At 39.2% G+C, this 14,087-nt stretch overlaps 1 protein-coding gene across 1 annotated transcript in view; it reads right to left on the reverse strand.

Annotated features, from left to right (window-relative positions):
• Positions 1-337: 337 nt before the first annotated feature.
• TPD52 (tumor protein D52) overlaps positions 338-14,087 on the reverse strand; it is a 124,263-nt gene continuing 110,513 nt past the window's right edge. Inside the window, exon 7 of the mRNA XM_050708691.1 lies at positions 338-628. Coding sequence (XP_050564648.1) covers positions 475-628 — 154 coding nt within the window. The 3' untranslated portion in view covers positions 338-474. The remainder of the gene's footprint in view (positions 629-14,087) is intronic.

The raw sequence follows: 14,087 nt of genomic DNA on the forward strand, positions 1-14,087 counted from the left end.
GATGTATTAGAACAGAGATTCTAGACCAATATCTGCATTAAACAGTCTGCACTCTAACTTGGAAATCAGAACCCCTTATTGCCTTTCTGCATGAAGGATTGTACTGGAAGGAGCACTGCAACAAAAAGCTTTGGACTTCCTCCATGGAAGTAAACTGCCTTAGATCAACATGCCTTGGGGATGGGGAGACTAACTCTGGAATTCTTTAAGCCAGAATTTGGAAACATTCAACTAACATTACCTGAAGAAGCTTAGTTAACCTTCCACATTTAATTACAAAGGCAAATAGCTAGAAAGATGAGTGAATTAGAAAAAAAAAAAAGGGAAGAAGCAAATATGATGTGCTTATTGTCTTTTATTGATCTCACTATTTATATAACCAACCAGAAAAAAAACTTTTCATTTACTTCCTGAGGGAACATTTCATTTGTTTAATTTGTCCTAGAGCACAAAATGTATTTATTTACATGAAATTTACTCCTTTTGCTTTGTTTGCTTGCTTTCCAGAAGCCCTAAAAGCACAGCATCAGCTTCCAGCAAAGTTGTATCAGTTGTTGCACCCAAGAACCTAGATGTGAGTTCAAGATCCAGCAGCTTCAGGCGTACTCGAGTTCCTTTCTGATATTTGCTGTGAAGAAAAGGGTAGAAGGGGAAAAAGGTAAGTTTTGTTAAGCAACAGTCTTGCGTCTTCTATGGCTGCTCTCCTGTCTGCAGACTGAAGTAGCAGCCCCATAAAAAAACAACGTGTTGTAATGGAACTTACGACTGAAACATAACACATCAGCACTAAGACTGAACTTTGGATACAAAAACATACTAAATTCTGAGTTTCCCCAAAACTTTAGTGCTTTGTTTTACATCTTTTTAAAACCATTTACTGTCATGCATATGGTATTCTTCAAACCTTACTTGCCATTGAAACAGTTTCCACCAAAAGGAAAGACAAATACTAGACAAAAAAGCTTTACACACTCAGTTAGTTGAGAAACTAAATTGATATGTTAATAACCCTGCGCAAGGATCTGCTCGGACATACTCTGTAATACTGCAGAGCCAGTCTTTGTTGATGTAATCCTATCCAAGGAAGAGCAGATAACACCAGATCCCAAAGAAGAGTAGTTATTATATAGGAAACTGTTTGTGTCTTCCATAAGGATGTTTTACTGTATCATCTGGTATCATGCACACAATTATCTGCTAGGCAACACGTCATTAAAGAGAAGGGCAAGTCATTATTAGATCACTGGTGACATTGCTATTATCAAAGAAGTACAATGCCAGCTGACTGGTTTCTATTCCTAACTCTGAGCCTCAGGCAAGATAACTTTTCTTGTCTTACGACCTCCTCCAAAGTGAGGTAGTATCTGCAAGTTTTTTCCCACATATTACTAAAAAGAAACCCCAGAATTGCTGTACAACACTATTGTAATGAAACATTCTTCCTAAAGGTTTGGGTTTTATTGTTCTACGACCATTGAGTCCAACTCCTTCCTCCACACAGGACAACCCAAAAATCAGACCACATGTCTGGGAGTGTTGTCCACATGCTTCTTGAACTCTCGCAGGCCCAGTGCCATGACCACTGCCCTGGGGAGCCTGTCCCAGTGCCCGACCACCCTCTTGGTGAAGAACCTTTCCCTAACACCCAGCCTGACCCTCCCCTGTCCCAGCTCCATGCCGTTCCCTCGGGTCCTGTCGCTGTCCCCAGAGAGCAGAGCTCAGCGCCTGCCCCTCCGCTCCCCTCATGAGGGAGCTGCAGGCCGCCACGAGGCCTCCCCTCAGCCTGCTCTGCTCTGGGCCGAACAAACCAAGGGACCAAGATGCTAGATTGGCTATGTTTTTGGTGGTGGTGTTTTTTTTTCATTTTCTGACTATTCTATCTTATATTATTTTGCTTAATCCTGTGTAAAATACTCAGTTATGTTATAAACAGCAAAGGAAGATCATTTGATACATCTAAGCAAGTAGCTACAGGGGATACTTCAGTGAGCGAGAGTTTCTGAGTCCCGATTAATCCTGTGATGGTCTTCATGAATCAACACAGTGGAAATACCAAACACTTTCTTAAAACCATAAAATTGAAAACATTTATCTGCCCGAAATATAAAGAAAAATGTTGCAGTGAAGAGTACATCACAGGTACTAAAACCAGAGAACAGCTTATGGGGGGTTGCTAGCCGAATAGTTGGAAGCAATCGGTTCTGCTCCTTTTCTGTATTTGCATTTCAAAAGAGCACGGTTACACAACTGACAATAATAATTCATGAAAGCTAACACGTGACTTTTAAGAATAATAATCCAAAGACAAAACAAAATTAAAAGACACTGTGCAAGACGTTAAATATGGAAGGCATCTGTTGGGATTTGTTAGTACTATTTAAAAGAGAAAGTTCCCCAAAGAAGTCAGGATGTTTAGACATAAGGTGAACGAAGAGGAAAGCTACTCACTGCTTCCAGCAGCCAATAGCTGAAGAACCTTAAATGATACCTACTGGCTAGTGACTTTTAGCCATTTGGGCAAATGGGAGAAATATACAGAAAATTCTCTAGTGTGAATCCAAACTTTACTTTCTTTGACAGCTGCTGGCTAGCTGGGTTGCCTTAGCATGATCTTTGACATATCGTTGACTATCTTTGACATAGATTACCAGACTCTTCTGCCTTTACCTACGAGTGTGAGGAGTGGATGGGGCATGAGAGAAGACCACTTAAATATATATATATATATACATTTTTTTTGAGAGAAGTCAAAAGAAGAGGCAGAGAAAAAAATCTGAGAGGGAGAAATGGGCTATGGAAACAGAAAAGAGAGGGAGCAGACAGCTTGTAATGAGAGAAAAAGGAGGCTTAGGAAGATATAAGAGAGGGGATAAATGGTAAAGCAGGTGACAAGAAAGTATTGAAAACAATGTAAGAAAATAGACCAGAAATGAAGGAAACTGTATACAGAGGAGAGCTGTAGAAGAGAAAAATTCACTGAAAAATAAAGACACTGCTATAATGCTTGAGTAACACTGAATTTAGTGCTGTAACCTACAACATTCTCTGGTGTCTTCAAAAGATGAAGGACCTATTTTCAACCTAATAAAACTTAATACTAGAACTAGCGGGCTTCTGATAAACATTAAAGACAAGTAATCTCTCTCTCTCTTTTCCTTCCCCCCCACTTTCTACAGGAAAAACAGCTCTCCAACAATGTAAAGCAGAATGCTCTTGTGAAATCTCTCTTCAGAGTCCAACACTCTTCTACGCAATATTGAACTCAATGAGGTTTAAATGGAATTAGACATCCTGTCTATATTTGACAGTATAGAGTGGAGAAGATATTGAGTTATTTGCAACTGAAGTACAAAATATTACTTTCATCATGCAACAGTTCCTTTTGGGGTCTGGTTGCTTGACTAGAGGGGTGTTTTCCATGTGAATAGATGAAACTATTTTTTTCTTATCAAACCTCTAAAAATGCTAGTCAGAATGAAGAAAGCCAATGAGAGAAATCTGCAAAAACTGTTCTTCTGACAATTAATAAATAAATTAGATTTAATAATAAATTAGTAATCTCAAGCATGACTCCCCCATTTGAGCATTACGAAGACTTTCTCTTGTAGTTTGCAGGGGACTTTGCTGAAGTTTCCAGACACTAGCATATATTCGTAATGCAAAATCAAAGGAATGGTATTTTTGTAAGAAGCACCACAATCTTAAATGTTGCTTCAGGAACTCAAAATGATTCCAGATAACTTTAATCATGCATAACTCAATTACTAAAGAAAGTTTTCCAGTCACAGCACATCTGCTTACAGAGATCCTGAAGAACATCACTTTAAGGAGCTGACACAACTGCCAATTTGTGTGAATATAAACATTTGGTTTTGTGACAGATGTTCCCTAGAGCTAAAACACTTTAGAATAAACGAGAAGTGGAAGATGTAGGAAAAGTAGAAACAGGAATACAACTTGCAGTGGTGGTCTATCCACCACATTTAGAGCAATATGAAATGATAGGTTGCTCTACGCATAGTAATCACATTCTGTCCACAAAGGTATTTATCCTTAAAACAGACAAAATTATCCTATGTTTAAAGCAGAGCTTTAAGCAGGACCCAGAAACAAAGCAGGAATTTTATTATTTTCAGAGTGTCTTAGGAGACACAGAACACTAGTGGGAAAGGAAAGAAAGTATCTACTCCATTTTACAAGAGGACTTGCTTTATTTTTAAGTAACAATGCTGGTATTCAACATCATCCTATCTCATGACCATCGGCAGGAACCATTAACCTTCGCCCAACCCCCGAGCACGGTGTTTGTCAAGGGCGCACATGTATTTTTTCTACCACTTCCTACTGACAGGTAAGAGCACTAAATTCACTGAAGCAAACAAAGATAGTTTGGTTGCATATATATTTGACAAGGCGTAGGAATATTCAAAAAAACTTTTAGCTCACTACTTTTAAAATATTTTACATGTAGAGTCAAATCTTTCTCCACTTCTACAGAACTTACTTATAAAACAGTCAGCAGAAGGGAGTAACAGAATTGAATTCATGGAGGTAAAGCATCTGGGATAGATATTTCATTCAAACTCGATATTCTACAACATTTCTACACATAACACACATCCTCGTGAGAAAGCATTTTCCTTCTCTCCTTCCTCCTGACTGGCAATATCCCAGAGCACAGGTGGTCTCTGAATCCCCTTGCTATCAATTATGCTTTATCAACATCCTAACCACCTAGGAGCAGTAGCCCAATTTTATTGCACAGACATCCTTGAAAATATAAACAGACACTGGGACCTTGCAGCCAATTTATTCTTTTCACTAATTCATCATTTCCTAACAAGAGCTATCATTTCTAACTCTTTGGGAACGCCAGTTGTGGCTGGAGGGACCCAGCCTCGAAGGTGGGAACCCACCACTGCTGCCGCCAAGCCACGACCCCATACAGGGTCAGTTGTGATGTGGGCACCCATTGGAGCACCTGCCAGAAATCTCTGACTGAATTTAAGCCAAGGAGGGCTCCAAAAAGCTTTCTGACATATGAACAAGTACTCGCAGGCTTCTCTCCATCTGTCCTGGAGTGGGCAAAATGCTGGGGACAAAGGCACGCCTCTACTCAAGTGTCCATTTCCACAAGATGACTTACAGTTAAGTTGGAGGCAACCCAGATAATTGTTTCAGTGTTTTTTGTATCATTTGGACTGTCGTGGAGAAGAATTTGAGAAGATACAAAACGAAAATCTATTTTCTTCTTTGAACCACACGTCTATACAACCATACATCACCAACGTGTTACAGTACGTAGGAGCACAGAGAAAACATACAAGGCAGCCTTGTGAACACTGCTTAAAAAAACTTTAAAAGCAAATAACAAAATTAAAGTTCCATTAAAATTCCATTAAAAGTAGGGCCTTTTATCTTTGCTTTTTTTTTTTTTTCCTGAACATACAATAAATACAGTGTACACTTCCAAACCTAAGCAACATGGAAGCTTTCTTCTGACTGACTACATCCCTTTTATTGCCACCTGGTCTTTACCCTAATCCTTTCACTTCTGCACTGAAGCTTTACCTCTTGTAAAATCTTAATAAATTAAAGGAAACATCACCAAACCCACAAAACTCTTCAGTCAAGATTTTCAACTTGTATTTTTTACAAAGTAAGCCATTTTAATATGTCCCTTCACAACATATGTATAAACAACAACAGCAAGAAATAAGACGATGCATTCTTACATAATGAGATTGGAAAGGGAGAATACGGAATGACATATTTCAGCTCTTGCTAACTTTAAAGAAGGCTGGGGGGAAAATGTTCATTTTTTAAATTATAAGTCATTTCAGGCCACAGCAAAAGGTCTACCAAAGGAGTTAACTTAGAAATCAATGAGCATGTAAAAATAAGGAGGCTATAACTAAAAATGTTTTTTGATCCTAATTATACCATTTGCTACCATGAAAATGGGACACTAGCTTTGCAGGTGTGCAATTTCACATGTCAAGGAAGCATCCTCATTATTAAATGGCATGAAGAATTTTATTCAAACTCCAAATTACAGGCAAACATTAAAGCGTTTTGTCAAACTATCCAATGTTTAAAGCTGCATGTGATCACAAATTAGCAAGCAGTCCTTTTTCTATTAAAAATACACAAGTTATTATTTTAAATTTCAAAGCAATAAACCTTTCATTTTTGGGAACAGTGCTTCGAAAAGAATAAAATTACAGAAATTTTTGAGCCTCACCAGGTCTTGCCTAGTATTTCTCACTTGTTTTAAAAATTCACTCACACATATCCTCTATTTCAGATCATAAAAATATACGGCTGCAGTTTTGAAAGAAAAAAGGAGTATGTTAGCTTATATTCCTTCTATTTCGTTACTGTTTTTCAATTTCCATTGCTTTTTTTTTGGAACAGTAAGTGGTGAAATTCAAAGATAAATCCAGGTTATGCTACAACCATTCTCACCCACCATTTGTTCCTCCATACCATCCATCCCACCCCTCATAAGCCTGCCCCTCTGAAGGGAACAGGAAGGCAGCTATAAAACCTGGTTTTGCATTCCTATCCTGAGGGCACGAATTAGAGAATTTAATTTGACTTTTTTTACATTTTTGCATCTTTTTTTTTAACACCTCCCAACACACTGTAATGATAGCTTTTCTGAACTGAAATTAAAGGAATCTCTGGGTTATCTTCTATGCAAAATATATTAATATAAAGCACTCCAAGACAGAGTTGAACCACAGCTCTCCCAGAGAATGCTATAAAAAGCTTTAAAATCTTTCATTTTCGTATTATCATAACTTCAAATGTGTTTTCAGATCTATTAGTTAAGAAGTTTTGTTGCTGTGACCTTCAAGTTCATCAAGTCCAACTACCACCTAACACTACCAAGCCCACCACTAAACCATGACCATGTCTCTCAATGCCACATCTCTTAAATTCCTCCAGGGATGGGGACTCCACCACTCCCCTGGGCAGCCTGTTCCCATGCAAAAACCACCCTTTCTGAGAAGAATTTTTTCCTTATATCCAATTTAAACCTCCCTGGTGCAACTTGAGGCCTTTTTCTTGCATCCTATCACTTGTCACCTGAAAAAAGAGGCAACCACCCTCCTCACTGCAAAACAAAATTCTTGTTTAGAAATATGAACGAAAAAAAAATTAACAAACTGGTTGCAAGGCAAAGGCAGCACAGTTTTACAGAGCAATTTACAGCTTGGTACAGTGGCTTTTTCCAGCAAGGAGCACGCTCCACAACTAGTTACGGGGGAACCACGATCCTTCTCAAAGCAACTTCATACAGCAGTTGTAACACACACACAGTAAGAGCTCCTAGGCAATGTTGGGACAAAAAGGCCTAAATAGCTTCATATGTATGCCCAAGGTTGCAGAAAGTGGCTGAGAGGTAGTATGAGCTCTGCCCTGCGCAGAGCATGGGATGGTACAATACCATTGTATAGTATCTTGCTGCCTACTTTTCTTTAAGGGCTACTGAAGATGGGACAAAGAATGTGTATAAAACTAAATAACCACTTAAAGATCTTGATCTGTTAAGTTATTAAAAAGATTAAAGATTGAGCTGTCTATACGTTTACTGAAAGAAAATACTGGTATTAAAACATGCTTAAATCTATCTAGGAAAAAACATATAACTGCGGGAAACTGAGGTCAAACAAATGCAAACTATAATCGCTATTTTATCAATAATATTGACTAAACACATGGGGAAAACAAAAACAAAAACGAGCAAAAACCACACAAAACAAGGAAGCTATTCAGCCCCGAATGGCTTCAGCCAAGTAGATGCCAAAACAAATGCTTTACTTCAGTTCAGGACAACCTGCTGAAATGTAACTTCTCATGATGCAGTGAAGTCCAGAGAGATAACCTGAAGGTCTCTTTAGGCTTAAATTCTATTCACGTGTGATTCATTATCACAACAGCCAGTCATTCAAAAGAAGGATGGACTCTCAAAATAGGATTTTCAAAGCATCCCTGTTTCCTTTAAATAAACATTTCACAAAAATATTCCAAGGTTGCTGCTGATATTCCATCAGAAAATACAATCTTTCTTCCTGTGATTCATCAGCCCATTGCCACTTCAGGTACCACTCTTTGTTTTCGTCTTTCCACGAACTAAGCAAGAAAGTATGCCCTCATTTTTTCTGAACATTTACTTTTTGTGACACCTGATTAGTAATTTTTCAGAATATTTTTGCTTCACGTGTCAGGATATATGTGTCAAAAACATCCTTTTACAAGGGAAAAAGCTATACTCTGATGTATATATACACATATACACTCTGCTAGATAAAAGGATCTCATGTTCTTGGAAACATTTACTACAATGCTGTAAACCTGTATGAAAGCATCAGCTCAAACAAGTCATTGTCACCTTGTGGTTTTGAACAACAGTACATAAGTAGAGCCTGAAGCCAGCACTATTAAAACCAACAGGTGCTTTATGCACCTGAGGAAGTTCACAGCCAAACCCTGTTTTGTTCTGGTCACTGCCAGGCAAAAATTTGAAATGAACACCAGAAAAAGCGTTTGGGGATATTAGCTAGATCCTGGGATGTGAAAAACATTCTGGAGCACTTGGCAAGTATGCCTGGTCAACTAGAGATTGCAGAAACATGCACACACACTACAGTCACTGCATGGTCTTGAAATTGCTAACGATTCGTGTAGATAACTAGCAGACTGGTAAAAATAGCAGAATTTGGGGGTACCACCTTATCATTGGTGTTATCAAGGTGGTGTTACCACCATTTATCTCCATTTATGCTTATGGGGCTGCCCAAAACCATGGCGCATTGGTGAAGCCCTGATATCTTCACTCTGGGGGACTCAAAGTTCAGGGACCTTGTCGCCCTTCCCCGGGTTTCCACTGCTGGCTGTTGAGGCACCTGGTAACCAAATGAAAATGGCACAGACATGGGTGAATGAATGAGAAAATTTCCAAGCACGTGTAGCTAAAAGAAGGTAAACGCAAAGCCTGACAAAAATTATTTTATGATTATCATGGAAAACCCCTGAGCAAACCACAGTGAAGACATTGTCACTCTCTGCTATTGCAATGATATCAATCATCAATGTTTTTAAGATAGCGAAACCAGTAAAAAATGCCAAATATTCACTCAGTATGGACATTTTGACTCTAAGTAGACTTTCTTAGCAGTGACAAACTTCCAAAAAGTAAGGTGCATGCCTTCAGTTCAGACAAGAACCAAAGCACACAATGCTTACAAGAACTAACAATTTATTTTCCTCTGTATTTTTTTGTTACAGACTGAAAAAAAATAGTTTGTATTAACTAAAACTTTTGGGACAGGATGATTCCCTTTTTAGAGAAAGAATCCAAATACTAATCTATATTTTCAAATACACTTCATATCATGCCAAAGATGAATGCTATAACCTTTTCTGTATGGCACTGTGAGGTAAGCTTTGACAAATGAAACTTGCAAAACGTGGCTCCTGTCATTTCTCAGAATGTCTATCAGATATGGACATGGCATCATAACCAGTAATTTATGCCAGTTACTTTGTCAGTCTACACCGTAAAACTTATCCTTTAACTTGAGAGCAAATGTCACTCCAAAGGAGCTGAACAAAAGAAATCCAAGTCTTTAGCCCAGATTGTTATATTTTTTTTCTCCTGTTTAAACTAGGTAATGAACTACTCTGATAAAAATACTGCTTCATAACTTAGAAAATGCTAAAAAATAAAGATTATGATATACTCCAACTTCTAATAAAATTACCCAGTTATACTACAAAACATTTCAAAAATGCTTCATGCTTATAGCACCAGAAGCCTGGCAAACTGCTCAGAAGATGAAAGAATAAAAAAAAAGAGATCCTCACGCAAAGCCTGTGCTAGCAGATACTCTTCTGTCCATCACGTACTTGTTCCTAGTCCCAGCCCATGTATCCAGCAAATCTCAGTCTCCTCTTGGTTTCTTACCCAATCACAGCCTTTTCTTTCACCACTACCAACTAAATTCAATCCTCTTTTTTTTTTCCCTGCAATTTCTCAAATTTCTCACTCAGCCAATGCCAGTCCCCTTGCACCAGCAGTCCTGACAGGTCTCTCGCAGGGGATTAAAAATAGTAGGTTTTGATAATCCAGACATAGCTTTTATGAAAATTCAAATCCAACCATTTCTCCCCCTTACTGTCTGAGTATGTCATTACTGCATGGGAACAATGACAATGCATTTAGAAGCCTGATGAACCTTGGTGCTCAACCCTCAAGCCTTGTACAGCTTGGAGAAGCTGTCACGCAGGAATAGCATCAGCAAGACAGGATGATTCACGTACTGTCAGCAGGTTTTTGCAGGCACATCTTTTAAGTCTGCTCTGATGCTCCCATCTGGGCTGATAGTAAGTACTTCCATGTCCTTTCTTTGTCTTTAAACCCCATCATAGCTATAATCTAGATTTATTCTTTTCTTGGGAGAGGCTGGATGCAGGAGATGGGTGGGGAGGCTACAATGGCAACGAGTGCTGGCATATCCAGACAGACAGAAAATGGAGCTGCTGAACAGCTGACGGAGATAGCTGAATTTCCAGCTGCACATGAATCCAAGCAAGAGATGAGAATGGAGCTAAAGAAAGGGGATGGTCAGATACAAATGGCTTTGGGGTCTCTAGGAAGGGAAAATAATACACTGGGAGGAAAGAGTGGGGTCTGGAGGAGGTGCAGTTTGAGGAATAGAGCTTTGGAGAATTTAGGTGAGGATTTTGGAGAATCGTGGGTTGGTAACAATTGCTGTAGAAGAACTGGATGGAGTTACCATATGGTTCCCATTTATCTGTCAACTACGGCCACACGCTGAGGACTGCTCCTTGCCAAAGGACTGCTGAAAAGTACCAGTCTCTCCCCTCAACCTCCCCAGTCCCATGCCATTCCCCAGCTCTCCTTTTGGCTGTTGGTACCTGCATAACGCCCCTACCCGTAACAACTGCCCTCTGTCAAGGGTCAAGTCCGACACAAAAGCTGGTCTGTAAACTGCAGCGCATGCAGATCGCCCAGGCAACTGCAAGACACTCAGAGAAGAAGGAATCAAAGATTTTAGCGATGAATATCTGACAGTACCAACATCATGGTCAAAGTCTGACAAAGTTAAAAGCAGGTGAAACGGGATCTTGCAGGGAAAAAGCACCACTCTAACAACAGATTATAAGCCTTACTATCTTCAGGGCACACAGATCATCTTGAAGCATCACTGAGTGTGTAAATCTTGAATATGTACCTGCATTTAAATACCAGAGAACAGTATCCACATTTAAAGGTATGTCAGACAACACTTTTAAAAGTTTCCATTACTTGTTGGTGTCCCTTTAATCTGAATGTGTGAAGAACAATCTCAGCTGCTTATGTTATGAACAAACAATACAGACTAACACAGAACAGACTTTTTGATGAAAAAGAGGTCATGGTGCTCCTCCAAAAGGGACATTTTCAGATTCCGTCAGGAACATTTCTTTGCATGCTAACACTTGCATTATTCATTCAAATGGCTTTCAAAGTTCATAAAAGCCTATTCAGAGACAACATGAAGATCTTGCTGGGGAGCTGCACCTTAAAAATACAAATGGTTTGACACTGTCAGTTCGATTTTCAAGAACTCGCAAGGAAGAGTGCGAAGCATGGGGCAAAATTACTCACAAGGCTGGCTTCTCTGCAGAATGCCATGCAGCTGTCTTTGTGCAAACCCTGTATTTGATCCACTTTCTGCTAAAAGTAACTAATATTAGAGATATTACCTGGAGATGGACAGTTTTGTAAAAGGTACGTTTCAGATTAAAGAAAAAAAAAAGTGTTTCACACGTGTGAATGGCAAAACATACAAAGAATATCTGGGAAGGACCCTGTGGGTCTAGGCAAGGAGCTGAGGGTGAGGCAGCAAGCCACTGACTGGCTGTGTATGGTGATGTCAGGAGTGAGCACAGACTGCTATGGGCAGCTTTCAGAAATACTAGAAGGAGGAAAAAGCTGTAAGAAACAGCAGGAAACAAGGCATTACCCGACATGATTAAGATATTAGAAATAACAAAGATCATCCTAATGCTGTGATGCATTAAAAATCTTCTTTAAGAATAGTAAAAAGTGGGTGTAGTCAGGGCAGTAGAGCTTCATCCAGTATGTGGAGACCACCTTGAAATGAACCAGGAACAACAGCCATGACATCATATAAGGAGAACTCTCTTCCCAATCTACTTGCTTGGCTTAGGCATTCTCTAATAACCACTCACGAGTCTTCTGTCACTTACTGGTCAACAGAGAAACACCAATAAATTCTCATTAAATGCAATATACAAACATGATTTCAAACTGAGAAAACAAGTAAAAAATCAGGCTTTTTTTTTTCTTTTTTTTAATAGCTGTGGAATGATGAAAGCTCCACAGCAAATTAAATCATTTCATCTTTCTCTAAAATGAGGAAACTAGAGAAAGTTTAAAATACCCGGACAAAAAGGAATAGAGATTCTGTCATTAGAGGAACACACTGAGAAGCAAAATTATTAATGGTTATCATACAGAGTCAGATAACCTGATCCTTCATTGTCATGCCTCCAAACTCTCCCTAGAAGCAGCTTCCTCAAGGAGTTTTTCATCTATAATCCCACTTCTTGAGCCATTTTGAAATGGTGCCATACATCATTTTCTCCATCTACCTCATTCATGTGATCTTTCAGCTGGATCTGCGTGAGCAGGCCTTTCAAACCAAAATGTACTTATTGGGTAGGTTTAGTGCTGTCAACGAGAACGGTTAAAGTCACGACCAAATCTGGGTGTATTCCAGGAATGGAGATAAAAAATGACGTGATGTGGACAGAAGGAACGTAATCTATACCCGATCTGACAGGTCTATGCTTCTCTTGCTCAGTATCACCAACAACAGAAGAGCTTTAGGTTGGCAATGGCATCAACTGCTCCCAACAGAGCATGGGGTTCTCTGACGCGCTGTAGTAAAAGCAATAATTTGAAAAGGCTATTTCCTTTTCAGTATGAAAGCTCAAGCAAACACTTAATGCTATTAGTTTCATATTTTAAGCCATTTTCTTAGAAGCATTACATAGAAGATCCAGAGTAGAAGTCCTAAAAATGACATAAAGAGAAGGCATGTATAATTTTAGCTCTTCATATAATTGAAATTAAGAGCCAAAAGTACTACAGCTCTACCTGTAGAGTCAGACCACTTTTGTTGGATCATCAAATTAGGCTGCTAAGGCTACCAGTTAATGCACCAGAATTGCTGTACATGCCTGGGACAAACCTTGTGACCATCCAAACCATGCCAACCATACCTTGTGAGACTGCTTGCCAAGGAGAGAGTGTTATTAGCCAGGCTTGGCTCAAACAATTCACTGCCCACAAAGCTACTTTAATGTACTGTCTCTACTGGAAAAAAAAAAAAAAAAACACACACACACAGAGTAATCCAACAATACATTACGATACTTTCCCATCACTGCAGCAGTTCCCACCACAGGCAACACTTTGTCTCCAACAAAGAAGCCTCACATTCTGTGTCTGCAAAAAAACCTATCCATACTGTAGGGATGCCAAGAGGAACATCTGTGTGCTCAGAACTACACAAAACTGGCTTTTTGTGTGCGTGTGTGTGTGTGCGTATGTGTGTGTGCCCGTGTGAAAGAGCTGGGGGTGGGGAGCCCGCAGACAATAGCTTGTGTGACTGCCTGGTAAGGAAATGCTCTTTCATTCCCTTCCTCTTTCCTTTAATTTATTTTTTAATCTGAACAAGGGAGTCAAACAACCACAGCAGCTATCAACTACTTCTCCAAGCCCAGGGAAAAGGGTTAAGTTTTTCCCACATTGCTGGTCTTAGCCTAGACTTATTTTCCCCATAAAGGATTTTGTTAACTCCTAAGCATATATATCTAATTTTCACCAAATAATCTGAGGATTCTGGGTCCGCTTTTCCACTTAGCACAAATTATTATGGCTGTAATACAGATCTCATTCATTACATGCTGAAGTACAGATAGTAAAATGCCTCCTACTATACGGATGCATTCACATAATCGTGAAATTTAGAAAGATGAAA

The sequence above is a fragment of the Cygnus atratus genome, chromosome 2 (genome assembly GCF_013377495.2).
Source record: "Cygnus atratus isolate AKBS03 ecotype Queensland, Australia chromosome 2, CAtr_DNAZoo_HiC_assembly, whole genome shotgun sequence".
Classification (NCBI taxonomy): Eukaryota; Metazoa; Chordata; class Aves; order Anseriformes; family Anatidae; genus Cygnus; species Cygnus atratus.